General features: G+C 51.2%; 1 protein-coding gene across 1 annotated transcript in view; it reads left to right on the forward strand.

Moving 5' to 3' along the window:
* Positions 1-24,655, forward strand: part of Crtac1 (cartilage acidic protein 1) — a 142,572-nt gene that overhangs the window by 91,296 nt on the left and 26,621 nt on the right. Inside the window, exons 4-6 of the mRNA XM_087907887.1 lie at positions 9,139-9,275; positions 14,570-14,726; positions 24,240-24,374. Coding sequence (XP_087764013.1) covers positions 9,139-9,275; positions 14,570-14,726; positions 24,240-24,374 — 429 coding nt within the window. The remainder of the gene's footprint in view (positions 1-9,138; positions 9,276-14,569; positions 14,727-24,239; positions 24,375-24,655) is intronic.

The raw sequence follows: 24,655 nt of genomic DNA on the forward strand, positions 1-24,655 counted from the left end.
CTCTGGATGTCAGGGCGGTGATGGGGATGCAACTCTGAGGTCGGCTGACCTTGAGTTCTGGGAGCCTCCTCCAGCGCTTTTCACACTGCCGCCTGCATCCCTGCTCCCTGAGGGTCTGTGTTAATGAATTCCGGCTCCTCAGGTCTCAGGATGAGCCTAGTGTTCCTGACTGCTCCTGGGCTACCCAGTGCAGATGGCCCAGAGATTGCAGGGAAACTGATGTCCATCAGCCTAGTGGTAGCTAATATAAAGAATGCCCTGACCGCTTCTCTCCCTCCCCACCCCCACAATCCCACCCTCAGAGCACAGCACTCCAATTAGGAATGCATTAGTAGTCTTATATTGAAGGAACTGGATGCTAAGGATATAGCTTACTCACCAAAACCTGGCAACCTTCAAGTCCCAGGAGTCAAACTCAGGGTCCCACGCCAAACTATCTTTTGCATCAAGACATGCTATAGCTCTTCTCAACCCTCCTTCCCTAGGGAGCCTGACTACAGTGGACACACAACATCTCATAAGTTAGGGGCTAAATTCTTGGGGCTGAAGATCACCCCTACTCCTGACCCACATTTTCTCAGACCTAAACTGTACTCACTAATAAACCCACTCCTGTAGGGCTGTGAGTTAACATCCCTAGAGCATCCTCCACCGCAGTGCCCCCTGGAGGTGAGGTTGGGTATGCACAGTTCCCTTCCAGATGGCGGCAGACTCTTGCTCTAATCTGCCTTTCATGTTTCCACAAACAAGCACTGTCCTGGGCTCTCCAAAGTCCAGGAGGCTCCCGCCCCGCCCCCAGCACCCCTCACCAACACACAGAGACTTTCCCAAGCTGCCAGTCCCAATCCAGCATCCAGCCCAGGCTGCCCCTGGAGTTTGAATTCAGCCAGTTGCATGAATGAGAGGTGAAGAGGTTGGGGCCTTGTGCCAGGGGCTGGGGTGGGCGGGCTGGCTGGCTGGTAGCCAGTCTTGTGCCGCCAAGAAACAATGAGCCACAGCCCCGAGTGGTGTTTTATGGGTTTTCATCTCCTCGTGCCACCGAGTGAGGCCTGAGAGATGGTAATTATCCCAACACAAATATCAGGGCATGATTACCCAGCTGGATTTACTGCCCTCTCTCCACCAAGCCGAGATTGGATTAGGACGCGATTAATTGATGGGCTGATCCACTCTTTAATGTGGGGCAAGGTCAGGAAAAGAGCAGAGTCTAGGATGCCTGCAGAAGGGACAGGTCCCCAGGAAGGCCCTGGAAGGCTAGGAAGCAGGAACAGGGATGACCGCCCTAATTGGACTCTTCCGGCAGGATGCCAGAGAAGAGGACAGCTTCCCCCAAGTCACAGCACCTGGAGGAGACCCTAGGGCCGTCTCCGAGGCAGCAGCCCCCCATGCTCTTAGAGTGCTCGCTGTGAATCCCAGAGCAGAGAGGCTCTGTACAGTTTCCTTGGGAAGGGGGTGTGGCAGCCTCCAGCTGTGCTGCCACAGCCAAGAAGGCTGGAAGCAGGCTAGGACCCCGTTATCAGACTGTGACAACTCTCAATCTGCACCGTAGCCCAAGATGATGGTCACTCCCTGGGAACCATGCCAATTCTGCCTTCAGCCAAACAATGAGTGTCTCCCATTGATGTATTCCTTTCCTAGACAAATTGCTAGTGACCACCTACTGTGTGCCAGCCCTGTTCTAGGCACTGAGGATGCCTCAGTGTGTGGAATAGAGAAGTCTCTCTTCCTGAGGTCTGTGCTTTTCCCGGTACAACCCACAGTCTCCCGCAGCCCCTGACGTCCTGCCCCAGCCCCTAATTTCCAAGGCCCATGAGAGAAAACCTCTATATTGGTTACTGTGTGACTCCCAGTGGCCCAGCCAGGTCTTTACTATCCCAGGAGCTTAATTAAAATTGAATAAATAAGTCTCAGGAAGAAAAGGTGAGCAAGCCACTGCCTAAGAAGAGGAAAGCCAAAAGAGATGTCAGGGGAGGCAGGTTACACAGAAGCCGAGAAGACCTGACTCTAGGAGAGAGGCACCAGGCCACCCGGAGGGGCAGGGGCGAGGACAACAGTGCCCAGCAGCCTCAGCCCTGAGTGCGCACCTCCTGGTGACCTTCTGTGGGTTTGAGGGATGTCTGTGGGTTTGAGTTAATTTTGTAGTTGAGTGATCCATTGATTCATCAACAGGGGGTGGCATGAAGCAGGGATGTTTGTGCCACATCAGCACTTCCTGGGGTCCAGCCCAGACAGCACTCAGCCATTGCCACCCTGCCCTTTGTGGCGGTCATGAGAGCTTCTTTGGAAGCCTTAGCCAGCCAGTGAAGTCACATGGCCTTTGGGGTGCTGACAGTGTCTCTTCCTCAACCAGATTTTAGGGTGTTAGCAGTGAAGTCTGTGGAGGCACCTGGGACCTTGCAACGCCCTCTGAGAGTCAGTCCAGGGTGACCTTAGACGAGACCTTGACCCCTCTGTCTTCCCTCATCTATAGAACAGGAACCGTATGGACCTTACAATCCCTCCTGCCTTCAGTGGCTCTACAAACCATATTCAAGGTCCTTTCTGGTTACCTGCCACCATTCCTGGTGCAGCCAGATTGCTGGGCCACCCTTTTCCCCTTTCTCCCACTCACTACAGCTTTGTCTGAAGTTCAAGCTTGCTTTTCCTGCTGATTTTCCCAGGGCTCACTCTTCGTATAATGCCTCTCTCAGCACCTGATCTCAAATCATGCCCTTCTTCCTTTAACCTCTTACTCTTGTCTGGAAGTGGGTTGTGTGCTAGCTCTGTCCAGCTCTCCTGCTTTGTCTTACTCCCTGTTGTACTCCAGAACCCAAAGAGGTGCTCGCCACTTAGTATCAAATACAGACTCTTGAGTGGACAACTGGAATAAAGGGTAAAGAGAATCCTTGGCATTGCATTTGCCAAACAACCCTGACAGCACGGAGTGGTGCTGTGGCAGATGGGGGTCCCAGATAGGCATGGCTCAAGGCTTGAGAATTGGAGAGGGAACAGGAGAAGAGGAGAACTAACCACCCTCCCAAGAAGGCCAAGGCCTGGAAACTCATTGTGCTGAATTGACCTGGGAAAAGGCCAGCCAGGGTGAGTGCACAGGACAAGCAGGGGACAAGAGGCACCCAGAACCTCCCGCCACAGAGTCCAGGGTCTCCTGCAGTTCTTGGGCAGATTCCTCCCCATGAAGTTCCCACCCCGGCCCTCTTGGCCACTTCACTACCTGGCCCTGACGGGTAGCGTGCTGATAGGTGGTCAGCAGCAACTATGAACCTAGGGCTTATTTTCACCCATTTAGTGATGAGCGTCGGACTTTTTTGTGCACAGTAGGCACCATTGCAGTCCATGTCCCAGAGACTCTCCCTGTTCTGTGACTCCTCTTTGAAAAGTTTGCAAGCATGTTTTTTGAGGTATGTCTTGTCTTCCTTGAGGGCCTCTATTTCAGCCCTTATGCTTAAACCTATATTAAAATGTCTCTATTGAACCCCAGCTCTGCTTCATAGACTTCCCCCTCTGGTATGCACACAGCATGCCCTGGTCACAGTTCTGCTGTTTGCATTTTCAGCACGCTTTGGATATTGCCTCACAACATACGGAAGGCGCTCACACTCTTTGATGGCTGCATAGTACTCCCGTGTATAGATTTGTCACTAACAGAATTACTCCTCTATGAGGGAACACTGAGATTGCTGGCAGTCCCTTTCTCTTTGCAAAGAATGTCACTTAATGAATGAGTTCGTACGATCCACCATGTCCCATGATCGCGCAGATATTTGTAAGATAAGCTGTCAGAAACACAGTGACTGTGTCAAAGGAATATACACAGGGAGCTCAGAGTGCGAGACTGGCTTCCCTGGAGACGGCGCTTGCACACTGCTACCGTGTCCGGTGAGCACACACTTGCCAGAGCTTACCAACACCGTGTTTCATCAATTTTGTTTTCAGTATTTGCCAATATGATAGGAAAAAATTGATTTCCAAGTGTAGTTTTAATTTTCATTTTTCTTGAATGAGTGAGGCTGAGAATATTTTTATATATTTGACTCTCTTGTCCTCTCCTAGCCTTTGCCCATTTTTTTTCCTATTGACTATTGGTCTTTTTCTTATTGATTTGGAACACCTCTTTATAAATTAGGAAAATTAGCCCTTTGTCTGAGACTCACGTTACATTTGAGTCCTCCGGTTTGTCATTTTTTTTTCTTTTGTCTTTGCTCATAGTGGGTTTTGTAATGGAGAAAATGTTCCCTTTTACAGACTGGCATTCTGACTCTGCAGTGTGTAAGCTGTGTCACACCTAGAGGGGCCTTTTACAGGGACACTCGTAACCTCCCGGAGAGGAGATACGGTGTCAGTTACCACACTCGAGGGAAGAAAGGAGATCTGGGCCGGCTGCACTTCCAGCTTCCCCTGCCTACACAGCAGATGGGCCATCTGCTCTCCAGAGATGCAGCCCTGCCCAGCAGCTCCTTCAGCCAGGCTGACTGCAGCTGCCCCCAGAGACCCTGCACCTCACTCCCTGGGGTGTGACGCTGGCATGGCAGCTTTGGAACCAGCTGGAAACTCAGAAAAAAAGTGCGAGTTCTCACAAACTTTACCCCACACCTGCTAGCCCAGAACCCGCATTGCAATCTCCAGGAGCTCCCTGTGCCCTATAAAACCCACGGTATAGTTTAATGGATGTCATCTCATTTATTTCTGAGTCTCCACCCTTTTCTCAGACCCTGAAATGGATTCTCTGGATCCCCAGCCTATTTTCCCTTAGATTCAGAGTCCTGATTCTCAGCTGTCCCAGCTTGGCCCCATTTCAAAGATGAGTTCAGAAACTGTACACTGCCTGGCCAGCCTGTATTGTGCCTCATCCCGTGTGGCCAATGAGCAGCATGCCTGGAGAGAGGCTGCCAGGACAGCACTATAGAGAGTGGGAAAACCCCGGGTGTTGTGACACCTGCCTGTGGTCTCAGCACTGAGGAAGCAAGATCAGGAGTTCTGGGCCATCCTTAGCTACACAGTGAATTTTGAGGATATAGTCTGGACTATATGAGACAATGTTTTCAAAAACAAAAATTGGGGACTGGGGAGATGAATCAGTAGAGTGCTTCTGAGTTCAATCCCCAGAAACCACATAAATAATCAGGTTCCAAAGCACACTTCTAATCCCAACACTAGGAAAGCAGAGACAAGCAGATCCCGGGTCTGGCTCGCTGGACAGACAGCCTAGCCCACTAGGCATGCTCCAAGCCAGAAAGAAACCCTATCTCAGAAGAAAAGGAACACAGGGTGAACAGCCCCTGTGGACTGACACCCGAAGTTGTCCTCTGACCCACACATGCACCACACACACAAACGCACACGGATCTTGGATTCCAGAGTTCATCACCATGGTCTTAGCTAAGGACCTGGAGCTTCTCCCGCTAGTCTTGTAACACTTGGTGAGAGGGCTGTGCCACTTTGTGCCGTTTGGAGCTGGACACTGCCATCTGGCAGCAGCTGTGCAACTTCAGGCAAAGAAGCTGATTCCCGAGCCCCAATTTGTCTGTGTGTCCTGAATCTTCTTGGGGAGATGCTAAAGGAGCCCTGCACAGTTTCCCTCTTCGTTCTCGGGTAGAGGGAGGAAGAAGAGGTCAGGAATTCTACCAGGGACCCTGTGAGCCTGAGTTCATTCTTTTTAAACGCATCCTTTATCTGAAGTCGTTCTCTCTCCCCTGGGGCCGTCACTGCTCTGCTGACTCTTCACTGACTAAGTCTTGAGAGGCATTTGAAACTTAATGTCACGGTTGACTCCTGGGATGTGGTTTGTTGAGGACTGACCTGGTCATATGCTATAATTCCCAGGAGGACAGGGAAGCACTGGACAGAGATGATCTTACTGTGTATGGAACTAATCTTGTACCTGGTATTATTGGAAGCACTTGGCAGACATCTACTCCTAAGACCCTGATGGAGAGGTAGCCGTTCCCAGTATCCCATTTCCTAGCTAAGAGATGGCCAAGTGCACGGCTCGCCAAGACGCTGCTGACTGTCACACAGCCACCAGTTGTTCGGTGGTCACCTTTCTGCCTAAGAGTTCCCAGACTTACCTCTATGACATTGACGTCCAGAGATCCCTCCCTGCCCCTGGACGTCCTTTTCCAGGGCTCCACCCTTTCTGTTCTCCTCCAGGGACTCAGGGGAGCATCTTTTTATCATGCTACTGACAACCCCTCCTCTTTCTGAGTACTAGCCGGCTTTGGTGTGGGGCCCTGGGGCAAAGTGCAGCTACAAGGAGCCAGGAGGTAAGGCCCACTTCAGCACCGACTTGGGCCAGGGGCCAGTGCCGGGTGTTTATTGCCTGTGCCATCGACCCACACAGCTTGCTGTTTATCTGTCTTCCTGACACACCTAATTACCCAGGTTGCAGCTGCCAGCGCGTTTGCTCTTCCTAAATCACGGGGCTCCCAACCCTCCTGTCGCCCAGGCCTCCAGGCCCCTGCCTGCAGAGGGGCTGCCATTGATTTTACCGTTCCCCTTTATGATCTACAAGGCTCCACATCGCTGTTGCACATTTTACCTTAATTAGTTTATTCTTCTGGGCCTCTCTGGTGAGCCCAGAAGCCACGCGGGACCAGTGAGAGGGACGGACCAACAATACAAGATACCCAAACTCCTGACTACAAGCCTAAAGCCTGCTCAGACTTCAGCACCCTAGATGGTGATCTGCGAAGCCAGAACCAGTTTAGCTACTGGGCAGTCTCCAGAGAAGGGTTCCAAGGCCAAGGACATCTGGGAGACACCGGGCTCAATAAAATTAAGCAGACAATTTTTTGCAATCATTTTGAAGTTTTAATTAGTTGCTATCTACTGAGAGGCTTCCAAGGTTGGGCAAATATACAATCTTTCCCAAACTTGGAGGCTCATGGAATTCTTGCTCCAGGCTGCCCTGCAAACCAGGCTTGCCCTGCCCAGGCTTTGGTGGAACATATGTGGTGTCATTTCAGGAAGTGGGTAGGGAAGTTAAGTGGGCCCCGTGGGAATGAGATGGACAAAGGTTGCTCTCTGCTAAGGAAGGCCGGAGACCTGCAGCGACCATCTTTAGAGACCCCGGGCATCTAGAAGCAGTGGCAAGCTTCCTGCTGCCTCACATAGCCACAGTGATGGCAGCCACAGTCTAAGTCATTTTCCATAGATCTGAAATCCAGAACACTCTGGAAGCCACCAGCACCTTTTTTTAAGTTTGTGGAAAATTCACTAGATAACAAAACCTGTCCTGAGCTGATGTGAGCTATTTATAAGCCTTATTTATCCCCCTTAATGTGAATATTCATGTTTCACTGCAGAAATATTAATGTGTTTAATTATGGGGTGCCGCCCCCAGTCCCTGCTGGGGGTGTTATGTAATCAACAGTGTTCGTACCATGTTTCCTTCCTAGAAGATGAAGTCAGAATTGAGGTTTCTAAACACATTGGGCTCCCCAGGGAGTTCAGTGAGGGCTCTGTCCCTGCAGGGGTGTGAAGCTGTCACTGTGCTCTCTCATCCTGTCTGATCTGTGACCTGACCGCATGTGTGTCTCCTCACTAGTGCCACACTGACGCTGTGAGTGAGGACAGCTGTCACCTGTCGTTCTCAGATGAGGAATGTGAGGCCAGGAACGGAACTTTAGACTTCACACGCATGCACGCATGCTCACACATGTACACATACACACACACACATAACATACACATACCACACATATACACACAGAACATACACACACATACACATACATACACAACACACACACAATACACACATACACACATGCACATACACAACACACACATACACAGAGAACAAACACACACAACACACACATACAAACACAACACACACACAACATGCACACAGCACACACATACATGCACATATATAACATATACACACATACAAACAAGACACACACATACATGCACATATATAACATATACACACATGCAAACAAGACACACATATACACACACATATATAACATATACACATAAAAACAAGACACACACATACACAACATGCACACAACACACACATACATGCACATACATAACATATACACACATACAAACAAGACACACACATATGCAACATGCACACAACACACACATACATGCACATACATAACATATACACACATACAAACAAGACACACACATACACACACACATACATACATAACACACACACATACACAACATGCACACAACACACACACTCACAACACACACCAGTGTCCCTCCCAAGGCACAGCAGCTTTGTGCAGGCTGCGTCTGTGGCTCTTCAGAAGCCCCCACCTGAAAACGCTGCACATTTACTAGTGAACCTCCTCACGTGGGTGTTCTGGGAACCACCTGGTGGGCTGTGTACACAGTGTTGCCACCTGCATGCATTCACACATGCATCTGCATTCCCCCACACACCCTCACATGCACTAGTCTGTGTCCTCACACATCCATGCTCAGTCTCCCACCGGGGCACCCTTGCTCCTGTGCATCCTCACACACTCAACTGCACATGCTCTCACGCTCACCCCAAACACCCGCTTTCACTCTTACTTGTACACCCAGTCTTGCACACTTACCCATTCTCATGCTTGCAGTGAATTCACATGCTCGCTCCAACACACTTGCTTTCACGCCCTCACTCCCAGAATCACTGACTACCAAGCCTGTGAAATGTGGATCTTGCCTAAAATAGGGAAATCATTTCTGCCTAACACTAGCTCCCTTTAGGGAACACTGTGCCAATCATTTAAAGTTCAGCATCTCTGTCGTTCCTCACAGGGAACCTGAATGTGGTTACTGTCATCCCCATTTTACAGATAAGAAAATTGAGATGCTGAGAACATGCCCAAAGTCTAGAATCTAGGTCTGAGATTGGAACTTTTGCTCACTGATTCTAAACCTCAGGCTTATAATCACCACTCCACACTGTCTTCCCCCAGCCTGAGGCTCTCTCCTGGGGCCAGCCAGAGTCAAGTTCACAACTGGAAGCAGAAAGGAACCTGGCCTGCAGAGGACCTCCGTGCATCTAACCACCTGACCTCTGGCCCCGCCACCTTATGGTCAATGCCAGGAGACAGAACCAGAGACTCCTGGTCCCTTGCCCACTCTCCACCCACCACTCTCTCTTCCTCTCTCCAGGTGTGGCCACATACACAGACAAGTTGTTCAAGTTCCGTAATAACCGGTGGGAGGACGTCCTCAGTGACGACGTCAATGTGGCCCGTGGAGTGGCCAGCCTCTTTGCCGGACGCTCGGTGGCCTGTGTGGACAGGACGGTGAGTGCAGGGGCACCTGAAGGCCTGGGAGGAAGCAGAGAAACCCTGATGTGAGAGTCAGGAGAGGAATCATCGGGTAGATGTCCTCACCCCCCACCCCGAATAGTGACAGCCACTTGAAGACAGAGCACAGGGCTGTACCCCCTTAGTAGCTGCCAACATCCCACACAGGGCTGTACCCCCTTAGTAGCTGCCAACATCCCACACAGTGGAAGCAAATTACTAGGAGCCCAGGATTGCGGGGAGAGTGAAAACATCTTTCACATCCTTCTCTTGTGCAACCCTCCCAGTGACCCGTGTGCAAACAACACAGGGCATCATCATCATCATGAATATCAGATTCTCAGGGGAAGGCTGAGGCTCAGCGTGGAGCAACGGCTTACCTGGGGACCCAGAATAGATCGGTGACATGTCTAGGACATGGAACAGGGTCCAATACTAAATGGGGTGCTCACTCATTCATTCAACTAACGTGCAATGCCTCAGTGAGGCAGGCCCCGAGTCACATGACCTCCTGGACATATTTGTGGGATGTTGAAGGTGCGACAGGCGAGTGCAGAAGTGGTTGAGGCAGGGTTACCTGAACGTTCTAGAACCGTATTTCAACCAGTGGCTCCAGCAACGTCTTCCTCGCACATCCTACCCAGAGGTGTCCGGCCCCAAACATGGGGAAGCTTGGCGGAATAGAAGTCGGGAGAGGAGTGGCAGGCTGTGACCTGAGCTGAGCTCTAAGTCCCTGTGAGACAGAGACTTCTGAGGAAGGGATTTGTCCCTCCTGTCGCCTGCTCCCCTGCCACCTACCTGCTTGGCTCTATAACAACCATCGCCAGAGTCCCAGCTGCTGCCCTGGTCCACAGAGCATCCTTGGCCCCAGTTCTGGGGCTGAAGGGGTGGGTTCCAACTTCAGATTGAGATGGCACAGAGGCTTTGGGGATTCAGTGTGAATGTTCGCAGCAGGGGCCTCCAGGCCCTGGGAGAAGGCAGGTGCCAGGTATAAATATTTATTTCTTAACAAGCTGGGCTGTGAAGCCACATTTAGCCCTGACCTGAATCCATGCCACCTGGACTCCTGCCTGGTGGGAGGGGACAATGAGGCGGGTCTGAACAGCCCTGAGAGCCTGCAGGACCTGGTCACAGCTAGGGATCCTGTTCACCCGCCTCCTGCTTCCCGCCTCCTGCTTCCCGCCTCCCTGGTCAGGACTAAGCCTGCCACACTGGCCTAAGTAGGAAGTCCCCCCAGAACTGGAGGGAGGAGCTGGAGGCCAATCACGGAGCTGCTGTCTATGTCCCAGCAAGGTCATCCACACGATGGCATTTAACCACAGGACCAAAGCGCTGTGTGGGAGGCGAAGGGAAAGGGGCCAGCACCTCAGCACAGTGGGTGATGATCAGAAACTGCCCGCTCCCCACCCGGCCTCACTCCGTCCTCCCAGGCCTTGGAGAACTGGACAGAAAGTCTTTTGGTGGGTCACCCCCGGGGGAAAGGTGCTTTCTGAGTCCAGCCACCACCTTGTGAGGAGCGAGCTGAGAGAGGTCAAGGCCAGGATGGAAACTAGAAGACAGGAATGCAGCGTGGCAGAGAAAACACAAGAGCAATGGCAAAGGACAAAAGACAAAAGCAGCTCACACAGGGCAACTAACCGTGCTTGGAGTCCCGTGCACCGGACTCTTCGTCCAGAATCTTTACAATAAGCCCACGAGGTACAAGCTACCATTATCACCTTCTACAGATATGGAAATGAAGGCTTGGAGCAATTAAATAACTTGACCTTGGTCACACAATAAATGGCGAGAACACCTGGGAATTGAACTCTGCCTGCCTGGAAACAGCACACACCTCTTCATCCCTCCCCTACCGTGGCACTGGGTACCGTGATAATAGACAGTAACCACGGGCTTTCGGAAGCTCTGCTTGGCCCCACAGCCCGCACCTAGGGGTGTTTGCCCTGGCGGGTCAGTGGTTCTGAAAGTGTGGTCCCCAGACTATTGTTGGCATACCCACTGTTAGGAAGGAAGGTTCAGAGATGACTTGGCAGGTAAGAGTGCTTGCTGCCCAAGCATTAGGACCTGAGTTTAAATCCCCAGAAGCCATGTAAAAACCCAGGCATGGTTCTGCAAGCACTTGTAACCCTGGTGCTGTGGGATTAGAGACAGGAGGATCTGCGGGACTTACACCAACCTAGCTCCTGTCTCAGGAGAATATGGTGGGCATTGATAGAACAGGACACACGACTTCCTCCTCTGGACTCTGCGTGCACTGGCATAAACAGGCCCTGCCTTCAGACCACCTCAGTCAGAAATGCCGGGGGTAAGGTTCAGAGACACGGTGCAGTTCATGGGGACCTACGAGAGGTTGTGATGTGTGCTGAGGTGAGTATGTCACCGGCCCAGCCACACACCCCTTACTCATGCTAGTTCCAAACCTGGAGCACCATCCTGCCCTTTAGCCCCAGCTGCCTCACCGCACACACTCGCCTTCCTGGATGGAGCTCGATGCTGACCTCTTACAAGAAGCGTCCCCTGGTCAATAATGGTTATGCCTCATGTTTACATAGCATTTTTATCTTCTCAAAGACGTTGTCTCATTTCATCTTCTCAACTACCCTGCCAGGAAGCAGGGGGAGTCCGATCCCCATTTAGCACACACAATAGCAGCCTACAGCCCTTGATGGATGTGCCCAAGACTGAAGAGTCGTCCAGGGCCTGAGGCTAGACCAGACTTGGCTAATAGCCTCTGACTGGTGTATTTTAGAGTCCGGAGTCATTAGTCAGCAGCAGCAACATAGCCTGGGGATCTGTTTCTCTCACCCTTTTCCTGGTAGTTCTGGGCTTTGAACTGAGGCCTTATTCATGCTGGCAACCACTGGACCACTGAACAGCAGCCTCTGCAACACCTGGAAGTCTGTTAGACGTACACATCCTCCAGGTTCATCCCGTACATCTTGAGTCAGAATCTCCGGGAATGGGGCCCGGAGTCTGTGGCAACAAGCTTTCCGTGATTCTGATGTTAGCTCTGGATCCAGCATCCATAAATACTTCCTGTGTTCTAGTGTAGACCCAACAACCAGAAACACCTCCTCTCCTGTGTCCTGCACTAGACCCAGCATCTAGAGACACCTCCTGTGCCCTGATGTAGACCCAGCAACCAGAAACACCTCCAGTGCCCTGGTGTAGACCCAGCATCCAGAAACACCTCCTGTGCCCTGATGTAGACTCAGCATCCAGAGACACCTCCTGTGCCCTGATGTAGACTCAGCATCCAGAGACACCTCCCATGCCTGGTGTCATCTCAGCCTCTTAGAATTACTGTGGTCAGGCTCACGTGTGAATTTCCACAATCGTCTACACCTACAACATGCTTGTCTATGTTTATCTGTCTTATTGCCCAGGTAAATTGAAGTAAGGATCTAGGTATAACTGAATTTTATAAATCTTCTAATTTGTGGCAGAGTGCATTCGAGCCCATGTGGGCTTAATTGCCCATTTGTCGATGAGCGTGCTAGCAGCTGGTGGGGTCAGGAATGGTTCACAATGGTGCACTTTTCCGTTTGGCCCTTTTCTTTCTCGCTTCGTCCAGACTCTGCACAAATGCATATGGAGCTCCTGGGATGGATGAGAGTGAGAACCTTTCACAGGTTTCCCTATCGAGATGCCAGTGGGTTGTAAAGCACCCCACACTTCGCTTTTGCCTAAGTGTCCTGTGGGGGTCTTACTGAACTACGGGTTCTTGTTAAACAGGTCCGGGGTGGGTCCTGAGACTCCACAGTTCTAACACTGGCTCCCAAACGGCATTGGGGTGCCGACCCAGGGACCACTCTGAGTAATGGGACCTATGAAGCACTGATTGACAGGTAACAGGTTGAGATTCTGATAACCCAAAGAGAAGGGACGCCAAAGGTGAAGTCTCCAACTTCATCTCCTACTACTTCCTGCTTTGTGTCTTACCTCTGGCAACACCGGGCCAGCAGCCATGCTTTCTGTGCATGCACCATTTTCCCATCTCTGCCCACAAGAGTCTTTCCCTCCACCTCACTGGCTGGGACCCCTCTTAGAAAATCTTTTCTAAAGTTTCCATAGTGACGCTCCGACCTCCAGACTGCGAGCCTCTCTTCTGAGCGGCCAGGAGACCCTGTGCCTGCGTCTGCCATGCGCCTGTGTGCTTTTGACTCCTCTGTGTCCCCTGGAGACTCTAAGCTCCTTCCATGTCCCCACCCACCAAGTCACCCATGCTTCAGTGTCTCTGGGTCAGCTTCCCCACCACCAAAGAAAATGGTCCAAAAGCAGGTGTGAAGGGAGTGATCAGATGGTCCTGGTCACGATGCCTCGGGATAGGAGAATGGACAAGCAGAGGTCCATAGGATGCCAGCAGCAGCTTGCCCACATCAGGATCCACTACTCCTCTCTTCTCTCTGGCTGGCCGCCCACACTAGACTCCAAGCCACCTAAGGGCAGGGACAGGGAGCTCAGAATTTATCAAAGAACACTTCGTAAACAGTGAGAGCTTGAGGAATAACTTCCGGAGGGAGGTGATGAAGAAAAGATAATATGGAGGCTGGGGAGAGATTTGGAAACTGTGTGTATCTCCTGGGAAGGAGGAGACACCCACCGGAGAAATAACGCCACTCTAATAACGGGCAGAAAGGAATCTTTTATCAGCAGGGTTTGGACTACTGAAGAGAATGGCCGCTGAAGGAGACGCCAGTGCCCGGGGCTTCTCTGAGATACAAAGAAAAAGAAAGGGGGTAGGATTATAAAGGCCGAACGAGTGAACTATCTCTTCCTAGAAATACGGGGAGACAGGAATGGAAGGAGGATGGAAGACCTCATGAATCTGCACCTTTCCTGCAAGGAGGAGAAGGAGCAGGCTCAGGAATTTGCTTGTCATCTCGGCTGGAGTGGGCTTGAATGGGAGCGAGAGAGACGGAGAATAATGGGAACTGGTAGATCAATCAATCAGCAAATATTTATTGAGCAGCTACCCTGGCTGGCAGCTGGAGCGAGCTCAGCTGGAGGGAGGCACATTAGAAAATTGTCTATAAAAAGGTGGTTGTGGGGGAGAGGGAGAGATGTGTTCTTCTGGAACAGGATAGAACAAGCAAGGCTGCTTTGTTGTCTGGCTCGGGAAGTGGGCACCAATTCACATCACAGCCTTTGTCATGAGCGCCTCTTGGGGTTGTAGCCCACACAGACTTCAACCTACTGACAAAGCTATGGTCCCTAGGGCAGGGACAACTGGCAAGGAAGTCAGGACTAAGATGGGGCTTCTCATCCTCCTCCCTCCCATTCCTCCTCAGGGCTCCGGACGATACTCTATCTACATCGCTAACTATGCCTATGGTGATGTGGGGCCCGATGCGCTCATTGAAATGGACCCTGAGGCCAGTGACCTGTCCCGGGGAATCCTGGCACTCAGGGACGTGGCGGCTGAGGCAGGGGTCAGCAAGTACACAGGTATGCAGACTTTATGGATGCTGTGGAGAGGAGGGGCTGGGGCTGGGGGTCCAGGGCCCTGCAGAGCTGTATCTAATTCATCAGCAACCAGGACAGAGAAGATTTATAATCACCGAGCAGGGGTGAAGCCGTCATCCCCTCCCACCACATATACTGCTCCTCCAGGGGGAGGTGAGATGCCTGACAAGTGTGAGCTTGGGGGGCTAGGGGGCACCGTACAACAGGCAGAGGGGCTTGCCAACACCTGAAAAGAAAAGAACACCATGCTATCCTGTCCCCGCAACCTCTTGCCCCCTCCCTTACTCTAACCCCAGCGATGAGTGAGCAGATTGCGTTGGAGAAAACTGACAGATCCCAAGAACCGAGATTTAAAGCTTTCTTTATTGCCCAACAGCAGATGAAATTATTTACTTACACATAAGCGGCCAGGAATTGAGCGCTAAGTCCCTAAGCTTCGGCTGGGTCCCGTCTCGGATAACTGAGTTCAAAGAATTGTGTTCTTGTTCCAAACCCTCTCCAGCACTTTTTATGGAAGGCGTGCTCCCCCCTCCAGTTTCTGGATGGGGGCTATTGTCAGAGCTTCTGACAGGAGCTCTTTCTAGGGAAGGCTGTTTTTCTAATTCCAGCAGGGCTGCTGACTAAACTCTGATAATCTGCCAATAGGCTGTTGATGGCAGAGCCATCCAGTTCCTGTTTTCAGTGCCAAAAAATCAGGAAGCCAGGGCTGTGCATAACAACTCACCCTCCTTCACACCCGCCCTGCAGTTGGGTGTAGAAATTCTCCTGTTAGCTAGCCTTCCCCATACATCTGCTCCAAGTTATACTCCAGACACCACCCAAGCTGCAGCCAGGCTGAGCTCAAAGCTTGGAGATGGAAAGTGGGCATGGGGCATCGTGTGGGCATCACCCTTCCTCCAGACACTTGGCTGGTAGCAGATCTCAAAGCTCCACCCAGGAAAGGTTATCCTGACCTGCTAGGAGTTGATGGTGCTCTTACCCAGTCAACTTGCCACCTCCGTGAAAGACAGAGATTAATACTGATCTATCTGACAAAGTTCGTGGGGACAGATGACTAGACAATAAACTAGTCTGCGTGGCTCAAGCCCCATCAATGTGCCTGAGAGCCCTGGGCATGAACGCGCCCCGGAAAGGCTGAGTGTCAGTAATAAACCACGTTTCCCTGGGAAGGAGAATAAACATGAGGCGCTTCAGCCTAGATTGGTACAGTCAATTTTTCTGAGGAAGCTCCCAGTTCTGTGTACTGGGCTGGCTTGGCAATTAAGTGCCTTGATCTTGCAGGAGAGGGAGGGGTGTGGGCTGGGGGATGAAACACTTGAAAATGATGAGACGGAAGGGAGGTAAGGACTGAGAGAGTGCATTCCACACCGAATGGAAGAATTCAGGAGGCTGGAGCATGAAGGGGGCATTGTTCACGCTGGCTGGGCTGGCACAGAACCCAGAAGGGAGAAGAGGGGGGCAAGCAAAGACAGCTGAGGAACAGAGATGCAATGAGAGCCCCAGCCAACTGTGCCGGCCATGCTGGAAGGATAGGGCAACCCAAGGCACGGGCAGCAGCTTCTGTGGAGGCATGGAGGAGGCCAGGGCAGCTGGCGTGCCCAGAGGACACATAAGAGCAGTTCTACAGACTTCCAGAAAGCCATTTGGCTGGCAAGAACCAATTTGGCCCACCAAGTTACTGTTCTGTCTGCCCGCCTTCCTCAGCCCCCCAACACTATCCTTCAACCCCCACTTGTCACTCGGTTAATGACACATGGACATCTGGCTGGAAAATGGCCTCTGAGTGCTCCCTGGAGCCTTAAGAATAAACCCCAAATGTAAGGGCTACTATGCTGAGCCCAGCCCAATGGCTGAGACTCTGGGCAGGTGGCCAGTGCTCCTCGCCAGAACAGTGGAAGGGGTCTGAGAAGCCGGGAGGAATCAGCAAGGCCTAAGCAGACTGGATAGAAGCAAGCGGGGGTGGGGGGCAGATGTGCTTCAGGGATCCGGGGCCTCTGCAGCCAAGCCACACAACCCCCATTTTCTGAAGCAACCATGTGGCCTGGGAGGTCCTCCCGCTTGCCAAGGGATCAAACTAGGGTCAAAGAGCAGAAAGGACTCACCCAAGGTCACTTAGGAGATTTATAGAAAAGCAGCACTTGAAGCCCTATCTCCTGATGCGCAAACCAGCCACAAGCAGCTGGCCTTTTTAATGACCTCCAACTTGAGCATCCTGCTCCAAGCTGGTAAAGAGAAGGCCCCTCACCCACTGGGCATGCTTTGGCAGACAGGCCCTGAACTGTGTACCCAGGTTGTCAGGCTGAAGCAGCTGTCTGGCCTGGGGTGCTCAGGACAGCAGGCTGTAGTGGTGGGGGCCAATGGCACACAAGCCATGCACAGGTTGTTATGCTGTGCAGGAGGGGGAGGGGAGCTCTCTCCAGACACCATCCATTCTGGCATCCACAGCCACTCTGCTGGGTCACAGTGCCATCTAGCGGCTGAAATGCCTGCTCTCAGGGGACCGAGGGCCCCTGGAGGGCATCTGAACCAGGGGCTGCTAGGACAGAGTAACAGCAGTAGAGAGAGCCTACTGTCCCTTTGTGACTCTCTGAACACTCCAAGCCCCAACCTCTCCAACCACCAGAGACCTCTTGGGTCCAGAAAGTGCCAGGAGTTGAGGTGTGTGGGAACCCTGAGAAGTGGCTTCCATCCTGCAGAGGGCTTGGCAGAGGAGAGAGGGAGAAGTCACCAAGTCCCAGGGTATGTCTCCAGGCACCTTGACCCAGCCAGCTAGCAGAGAGGCTAAAGGGAGCAAGCTCCCACCTGCGCCATCCTGCCTGCCTGGGGAACCACAGGAAACCATGGCCTCTCCCAACACAGATTCCACCTTCACTGTGTGTCGGAGAATGAAAAAATGCAGGGAATGCCTGCAGACATGTCACACAGACCCACAGCTGCCAGCGGCACCAGGGTCCTCTGCTGGCCATCTCCTGGGCGTCTCAAGCTAAACTCAGGAATGGAGCTGAGAGAGCCAGCCCACCTGACATGGAGGCCTGAAGGCTGTGTCCTCAGGTCTGGATGCCACATAGGCATCTTCACCCCCTCCCCGAATGGAATCCAGCTTTCCGTCCCCCTTTCCTCTGCACACAGGCTCGCCCAGGCCCTACCCTTTCTCCAGGACCTCTGCATTCGGGCCTCACCCTTTGAGGGAGCATCTGCCTAGACTTCAAGGTGGTGATTAAAGAAGCCTTAAAGGAAATTTGGAAAGAAAATGAAGGGGGATTTATGATGTTGGGTGGAGAGTTCTGCTGTTGGCTGGGAGCAGTGTGGAACAAAGCGGAGGGCAGATCTGATTTATAGGAAGTCATTATTGGAGGAGACGGAGAGGCCCAAAGCCCAGCTGAGCCCTTCTGGCAGATTCCCATCAGTAGCATGGCTGGTGCCTCCGGGTGGGGGCTGAGGAGCCTCCCTGGGCCCCAGGTGGGTGGCAGTCCTTCCAGAAGTAGCTCAGCCAGATCTAGCAGCTAGGACCAGGCCAGGCTAGAGTGACGCCCAGGTCCAGGCACTCCAGAGGGGTCCCCAGAGGAGTTCCCATAGTTCAGGGTACAGGAAGACCATTCCTAGGGTGTCAGGTGCGTTTGATGGAGATCAGAAAGGTCTGCCCTTGTTTTGAAGTGAACAGATGTGTGATCAACTAAAACTTTAATTTTTACACACATTTTTCTCAGCTGTCTCAAGAGACAGCTACACCCAGCTACACCCCTGAGGCGCCAGTAGCAATTCCCTCTCTGTTGAAAGGGGGCCTGAGAAGTGTCAGAATCAAGCTGAGGAGATAGCGTAAGTTGGGACCCTAACACTGGTCAACTGTGGTTGTTCCTGTGTAAGCCTCAGTTTCCTCACCTGGAAAATGAAGGGAATTGGGGACATTGAAGAGGTATTAGCTAAAATAAACAACATTTTCGTTTCATTGGACAAGTGCGTCCAAGAGTTCTACTGTACACTATGGTGACCATGGTTAATAACAATACATTGTATTCCTGCATGACACCAAGACAATAGATTCTAAAGGTTCACAGAATTAAAAACTAAATATGCGAGATGATGCATATGTTAATTAGCTCATTTTAGTCACTGCATAGCATATACATTCTTCAAAACATGCTGTATGTGATAAACTATGCAATTCATTATTTCTCAGTTGAGAAAGTGGTGGTGAGTAGACACACCTCCAGGTGTCATGGAACTTAACGCGAGATGTGTGTGCCCCTACCCAGCACACAGGTCAGAGCCACCGGCTCTTCCTTCCAGTCCTTGACCCACGCTGGCCTCACACAGCTTCCGCTTGGCCCCTCGATGCTGGGTGGACACAGGAAGAAAGGTCCTTTTTCCTACAGCCTCTGGTGGCTCGTTTGGAAACCCTCAAGGAACCATGGGCTGGTGAGACCCGAGCTGAGTGAGGGTCCTTGTCTGACAGTACCAGCTCCCACAGCCTCACAATCCTGCCTTGTCTGGCATCAGCAGGCTCTCCCCACACCCACAGATCATCAGCGCCTCCATTTGGAATACACTTACAAAGGGGGACCCCATTACCATCCTACCTGTTGCCTTCTTCTCCAGCTCACACCTTTCATCTCTCTGCCTCACACATTTTCCAACATTTTAGACCAACTCTTACGATATCTTGGATGTTCTTGGCAGCCTATGGGCCTTGAGACTACTACGAGATTCCAGTAGGGGGATATCACGGGTCCATACCCTTCCAATGAGGAGCCCCTGAGCCTCCGCTGCAGTGGGATATAGGACAGGAAACTGCTTCCAATATGTTTATCCTTTGGTCCAGTCTGGAGGATGCATTTGTTGAAAAGTAAAAACTTAAGAGTCTTCACATCGCCCCCACCCCTACATTTTGCAATGCCAGGAACTGGTACCTAGAAGTCTCCTTTCAAAGTTCCTGAAGCCAGAGAGAGAGAATGGCCCAGGAAAGAACTCAAAGGCCCTTCCTCAGAAACTGGATCCCAGTCTGCTGCTCTATCCCTGGGTCAGCAGTCCATAGTGGGAGCAGTTCAGAGTGTGCGATCCATCCACAGCCTCTGCCCTTCTCTCTCCATCCAGTCCCTGAGAGCTGGGAGATGGACCCCTGTACCAGAATCACACTGGAGCCTGCCCTGTCAAAGTGCCAGGGGTCAGAGGCCTGGAGGAGCAGGTATTGAGAGTAGCCAAGGTTTCCCCATACCGATTGGATCCAATGAGCGAACAGGGAAGCCTGAAATGTGGCAAGGGGAAGGGGAGACCTCAGAGGGCCATTAACCCTGGAACACCCAACCTCTCCGACAGACTCTTCGGAGTGGCACATGTCCTTGGGAAGGAAGGGGAGACAGAATCATTCAAAGCCCCACAGCATAACAAAGGGGCCTTTGAAGCTTGAAGTGCTGGGCAAAAATAAAGTGATATTAGTCACTCGGCAGGTGGTAAATAGTCCCAGCTAATGACTATGTGGCACCTGACATTTTCCAAGATACCTTCCAAAATTCATCCCACTTAATATTTATGACACCCCAGAGAAGGAGCTATTATTATTACCAGTTTATTTCATAGATGAGAAAACAGAAGCCGGAAAAGGTTAAGTGATATGCCCAAGGTCACATAGCTCAACCTTGGACTTGGCGGAATACCGGTGCTGAGGGCTGCCATTTCACCACTACAGGCTCATCTGGGGGACCCTGTGTCTGGGAGAGAGGGTGCTGGCTTCACACAGCGAAGAAGTCATTGACAGGGGTGGAGTTGACTCCATCGTGATGTTGCTCTCCAAGACTAAACAAGATGTCCCTAGCCACTGTCTGGGTAGCCCAACATGGTATGATTTATGCTAAACCTTGGGAGAGGAAGGGAGGGTGGGTGTCACAAAGCAGTAAGAAAAGGAGAAATGGGTCCTGGGAGACCGGCTGCTGCCTTTGCCACTGACCCTCAGAGAGGAGGCACGGACCACAGAGGAGGCATGGAAGGGCAGTCTGAAGGGGAGGTTTCCATTGGTTTCGAGAGTTTCCCTTGTGGCATCAGTGAGGGATGCAGCACCTGGCTGCTCTGCCTTAGATCCCAGTTTGGACCCTATCCTAAGGCTTCTAGATATGAGCCCCAAAAGGCTGGATCCCTAAACTGTGGACTCACCTACTCCCCAACTGTGTGACCAACTTGCCAAGAAGGAGTTGTGGGTAACATCTCTGTTATGGTCCGGTTGCTATGGCAATAAATTGCTGCTAATTAGTAGTGTGGTTACCATGGCAATTTTCTAGTAATTACAGGTTACAAATGGTGCAAGGCTTCAACCCAACCCAATTAGTTAATTAGAAAGATTTAGAAATTTGTCCAAAAGGGAAATAACCTGCTTTGTAGAAAATGAAGGGACTGTGTCACAGCTTGGGAGCCAGAGGCAGAGAGGAAATCGGAGGACGCCACAGAGAGAGAAGGACGGAGCTGCATGGTGGAAGCCCTTCGCTAGGCTGGAGTCTGGCAGTGACCAGAGCAGGGACAGCCACTTCCAGCTCCTCTTTTTAGCCGGCAGAGGCGATGGCTAAGTCATGTCTCAGCATCCACCCTGCTGCCTATGGAAAGTGACCAGGAAGTCACCACCCTCCTCCACGGCCTTCATGCTGTGTGATACCTCCTGGGAGGAGGATCACCGGGGGTGATGGGGATTTCGTTGCTCATTTTCACAAGACTGGACTCTTCCTTTGAGACGTAATCTGATTACCTGGGAAGAAAAATTCCAGGACACAAAAGCCCAACAGGCGTTAGCAGAGTAATAAAAGAGATAAAGACATTATGGAGCCCCGCACAGCTCTGTCCTGGAACAAAGCCCCATACTTTGTCAGGGAGCATCTCCCAGGATGAAGGACCACAGGAGCCTGAGACCCCTCTTCTCAGATGAGCTCAGTCACTTCACAAACCCCTGGATTCATCCAGAGGTGGGTGGCCAAGGGCCTAGCCATTATCACATGACTCTGTCAAAGTTGGCGTGTACTTAAAAATTCCAGCTCCAGTTTTCTCTTGTCATAATAGCCAGTTCCTTGGAGCAATATGTCTTGTCCTTTAGTGGGCATACAAAACACACGGCGGTCTTGTCAGCATGCAGGACTCCGCGGGGCCTGAGATTTTGCACTTCTGAGAAGCCCAACTGTCGGTCCACAGGTCTGGTTGCACAGCAAAACTGTAAGCTTCAAAAAGCCTCCTTCTCTCTTGCCTCATGTTTTTAAAATAAACTTTCAAAACCTTCTTATTTATCATACACACCATGATATTCTGAAATATAAATGCCCTGGGCAATAGCTGACCTGGACTAAGACACATTACTTTCTTCTTATGGCAAGGTCACTTAAAACCCGCCATCTTGACCAGCAAGAGCAGCATGTGGTTACTAACGGTACGCACCATGTCGTACAATAGCCTCTCTCTCCGACTTAACCCTCTGCTCAACCCTTTCCTTTTGCCATTGTCGGCCCTTTGCCATCTTCCCCCTTCACCCAGACCTCTGCAGCTTCACTCTATGCCCCTGCTTCTGCAGCTTGACTCTCTAGACTCCACAGCTTAAGGAAACGCTGCTTCTGTGACTCAGCTCCGTTTGGCGTGTTGTCCTCCAGGCTCATCTATGTGGCCAAAATAAGAGGATTTTCTTCTTCTGTAAGGCCGGTAGCACTTCATTGTGAGGTCATACCACGCCTTCTTTATTCAGTCTTCTGACGGACGCGTAGGGTGGCTTCACATGAGCACCCGTGAATAGTCCTGGAGTGGACACACGAGTGCAGAAATACTGGACCTACTGACTTTATTTCCCTCGGAGGGTGTATGCCCAACCACAAAATTGATGGGTCATATGGTAGCAGTATTTATTTTTTATTTTTCTGAGGGTATGCCATACTGCTTTGCAGTTCTACTAATTTATATTTCCCCCAAGAGAGTATAGGGATTCATTTTCCCTCCCTCCTGTTGGACACTTGATCCATCATTATTTCTCACTTGTTTAATTTTTATAAACACTGAAAAGGGTAACTCAGAAAATCCCCATTTAACAGAAGAAGAAACTGACATTCAATGGGTAACAAGTTGTCTATAGTCAGCATCTTGTAAGAATCTGCACCCACTCCTTGTAGGGCTATAGTTTTCCAGCATCCAGGGGCCGTGGCTAAGGCCTTCCAGGTGTGGAGGGTTTTCCCAGGAGCAGGTGAGGCTCAGCAAACAAAGGCTCTAGTTGAAGCCCTCTGGTTTGGGTTACTTTGTTTCAGGATGCATTAAGGTTGGACTTCTTCATATCGGGAGCTCAAAATTGATATAGTCCTCAAAGCCTAACGTAGAGCTGGCTTGATCTGTGTCTTTTTAAAAAAATGTAAGCCGGGTGGTGGTGGTGGCACACACCTTCAATCCAAGCACTTGGGAAGCAGAGGCAGGAGGATCTCTGTGAGTTCAAGGCCAGCCTGGTCTACAGAGCAAGTTCCAGGACAGCCAGGGCTACACAGAGAGACCCTGTCTTGAAAAGCAAACAAAAAAGAAACAACAACAACAAATATATATATATATATATATATATATATATATATATATATATATACTCTATTGTGTATATATAGTGTGTATGTGTGTGTGAGAGTCTCCTCTCAGACTGCAAAAGCAAGACTTGCCAAACAATGGGGACACAGTCAAAGAAAAGGCCAACTACCATCTCTCTTCTTTCCCTGGTCTGTCCTGATGCGCTAGTCAGTGTGTGACCTTCTCCACTTTTCTCCAAATTCTAACTAGCTTAGACACCCATCTATTCTGAAATACCAAGAATTTCCCACCTTTTTTAATAAATGTAAGATCACACAATACTGTTACTTGCCAAGATACTTTTTTTTAACAAGCGCAGGCACTCCTCCAAGTTGATGCATATGGATCCACACAGTCCTTTCAGTAGCTGCAGGATGATCCACCATATGGATGCACCGTAATCCGTTCAGCCAGTTCACTACCAGCGAACAAAACTGCTTAGTGTATCAGCCAAAGCCAAATAAGCATCTTTGGGCCTACAACTGAGACCCACAGCCTGTTGGAGCCTGCAGGCAGGGCTGTCTTCCTCAGATTCCTAACCCAAGAACACACGCATAGGTTTGGATGGGATTATTTGGGAATGAGGCATTGTTGAGGGTCCGGTGACATGAGAATGCTCGCAGGGGCAGGACTGGGTTTAGATGTGTTGTGATTCGGTTGGTATGTGTGGTAACCACACCCTGCATTTCTAGGACATGGGATGAAGCTTTTGGCACAAAGTGAACCCACCTCTCCTGCCTCGGTACCATCAGAATTAGGGAGATTGGGAGCCGAGGTCTGTCCAGCTCAGGGAAGCATCCCAAAGTTCAGATCCCTCAGCTTTTCCGATTGTTTCCTTAAAGCATTTTATCTGGGTCCTCAGCTGTCCAGCCCTCCAGGTGGCAGGGCAGGGCTGGGCTGGGTGCTCGGCACTCACTGTGGGCGCACCTCCTCTCCTAGCGGGCCGGGGTGTCAGCGTGGGCCCCATTCTCAGCAACAGCGCCTCGGACATCTTCTGTGACAATGAAAACGGACCCAACTTCCTCTTCCACAATCAAGGCAATGGCACCTTTGTGGATGCTGCAGCTGGTGCTGGTGAGTACGTGTGGACCTCTCCTGGGCCCCAGAGGTCCCTGGGCCTAGGGGACTGTGGGTTTCTCTGCCACCCTCAAGCCACAGGGGTGTTTGCTGACGGAGCAGGGAGGCTCCTGCCCCTGGTAGGCCCTGCCTGTGCCCACAGACGGCACTGGCCTATGAACCTCTGAGTCTGCTTTCGTTCCCTAGCACAATTCTTGAAGCTTTCCCTCCCTGACTTGGCCTCTCCCCATTTATCTAATGACAACTTACAAAAGCCATTCTTCTACCATGTGGTTCTT

The sequence above is a fragment of the Myodes glareolus genome, chromosome 7 (genome assembly GCF_982192425.1).
Source record: "Myodes glareolus chromosome 7, mMyoGla1.1, whole genome shotgun sequence".
Lineage (NCBI taxonomy): Eukaryota > Metazoa > Chordata > Mammalia > Rodentia > Cricetidae > Myodes > Myodes glareolus.